The 1,955-nt window shown below is 33.4% G+C and overlaps 1 protein-coding gene across 1 annotated transcript in view; it reads right to left on the bottom strand.

Moving 5' to 3' along the window:
• LOC104512601 (UDP-glucose:glycoprotein glucosyltransferase 2-like) overlaps positions 1-1,955 on the bottom strand; it is a gene marked incomplete at its 3' end in the record, with an annotated part of 53,432 nt that overhangs the window by 35,450 nt on the left and 16,027 nt on the right. The window contains exon 7 of the mRNA XM_010155652.1: positions 648-748. Coding sequence (XP_010153954.1) covers positions 648-748 — 101 coding nt within the window. The remainder of the gene's footprint in view (positions 1-647; positions 749-1,955) is intronic.

Here is a 1,955-nt window from a genome sequence, read left to right as displayed (position 1 = left end):
CACAGAAGCCCCCCTGTAGCCCCCCTGCTACCAAAACCTTGCCATGCAAACCCCATAGAGCGTGATTTATAATTCCATTCAAGCTACAGAATGTCCTGCAGGTCATCAGCACAGAGCTGTTGAGAAACCAACTTCTACATATTTGTTCTCCTTTTCCATAGGAAAGTTTTTAAAACCATGTTCTCCCATTTGATGTTATATTAATTTAAAAAAAAAAAAAGTATCAACATGAACTCCAGTACACTGATAAAAGTTAAAATTTACAAATTAGAGAAAACAAACTGTCTTAATGTGTATTTTGTCCCAACACAGTAGTCATGTCAAAATGATATTTTTTTTGCCCGGCTTCTCAGGAAAAAAAAAAAAAAATCTAAAATGGGTAATACAACTTCTCTCTTTAAAATTAGTAAAGCTAGTTATGATTCTCCATCTTAAAAAATGACTTCAATGTTCCTCTAATTTCCAGCATGTAATACAAGGACAAGATACCAACACATTCTTTTTAAATACTTGATATAATATTGCCTTTTTACAAAATCATATGTTCCTCTTAAAAAAATCAGCTATTATCACAATGTTGACACATAAACATAACAAAGGAAAATTCAACACAGTACTGTGTTAATTCAGAAAAATTCAATACATACCCTGTAGTTCCCAAACCTTCAGTGGTTCCATGATGTTACTAGTTTCAATTAGATGTTTTTTAAACTCATTCAGATTATTTTTCAGGTCAGGATGCATCTGTCTACAATAAAACGTTTTTTTTTTAAAAAAGGCAAAATTAATTACATCCATCAATGTCTGCTTTTATTCACAGTACTACTCACAGTCAGTACTGTGTATTTAGGGCAACAAGTAAGAATTAAAATTGTAATTCACTCTTAAAAGTGAAGATTTGGCATCAGAAGAGGTGAGGACTAGAAGCCAGTTAATTACAAGGAGGAGTTCAATTGTTTTGTAGTGATCAGTCTCAAACCCTGTCACAGATTTTGATGGAATAAATCAACTCAAAGATTAAATAGTATTAAGAGGCAATACAGGTAACTGCATAGTTAGTTTACTATAGCAAATGTATACCTAACTGTATACTAACTGTACCACAGGTTAACTGTAACTGTACACAGTTTTGAGGGCAAAGACTTCAGCCTGCTAGAGGACATCAAACAATCTCCATTAGATTTCTGAAGATTCTTCTACTAGAAGTATTGAACAAAAGTAGCTACAAAACAGACATCTAAAGCATTAAGATTTTGAGTTCCGTAATATTTTATATTTTATTTAAGATATTAAGAAGTTTCACAAGGAATCCCTCCCTCATCATTTTTTAGCTGCTGGATGATATTAATGATAGTCCAGGTTCCTCAAAGAAAGCATACTCAGCTGAAAAGGAAAGCAAAGACAGAAAATTCCTTTTCTTCTCACTTGTAACATAGACCTAGAATTGACAAACATAGTTGTTACTCTCAGAAATCCCTGTATGAAGTAGCAAGCTCTTAACTAGTTTTGAGCTCTTCCACTACTCGTTTAACTGCCTTCTTTGCAAATTTACCTTGATGCTATATATTATTTTCTTTTCAGACCTTCAATTCTGTTAATGAAAGACATCTGACAAATAAGACCTAGCCACAAGGCACAACCAAAATCTGTTATTGATCCTTAGTCCCTCATTTCTCTTATTCACTCACACTACGGTCAATGTAGGCACAAAACCAAACACACAAAGCCAACTAAAAAAAAAAAAAAAAAGCTACTCTTCTCTGGATATGTATCATGATATGGGATTGAATTACGTTAATGTTCCAGATCAACTAGCTATATTTCAGAGATTTTGTGTCTTCTGCTTACATTCATAACTATTTCAAAGCTGAGAAAAGTTTAGCCTTTATGGCTGTAACTGAGGGACAATTTACAGACTACCGAAACATCTCTTTCATCTCCAGTATGAAAAGGAG

The sequence above is a fragment of the Eurypyga helias genome, unplaced genomic scaffold (genome assembly GCF_000690775.1).
Source record: "Eurypyga helias isolate BGI_N326 unplaced genomic scaffold, ASM69077v1 scaffold9217, whole genome shotgun sequence".
NCBI classification, from domain to species: Eukaryota; Metazoa; Chordata; class Aves; order Eurypygiformes; family Eurypygidae; genus Eurypyga; species Eurypyga helias.
Note: the sequence above shows the minus strand (reverse complement) of the source record. Positions and strands in the feature narration are given on the sequence as shown.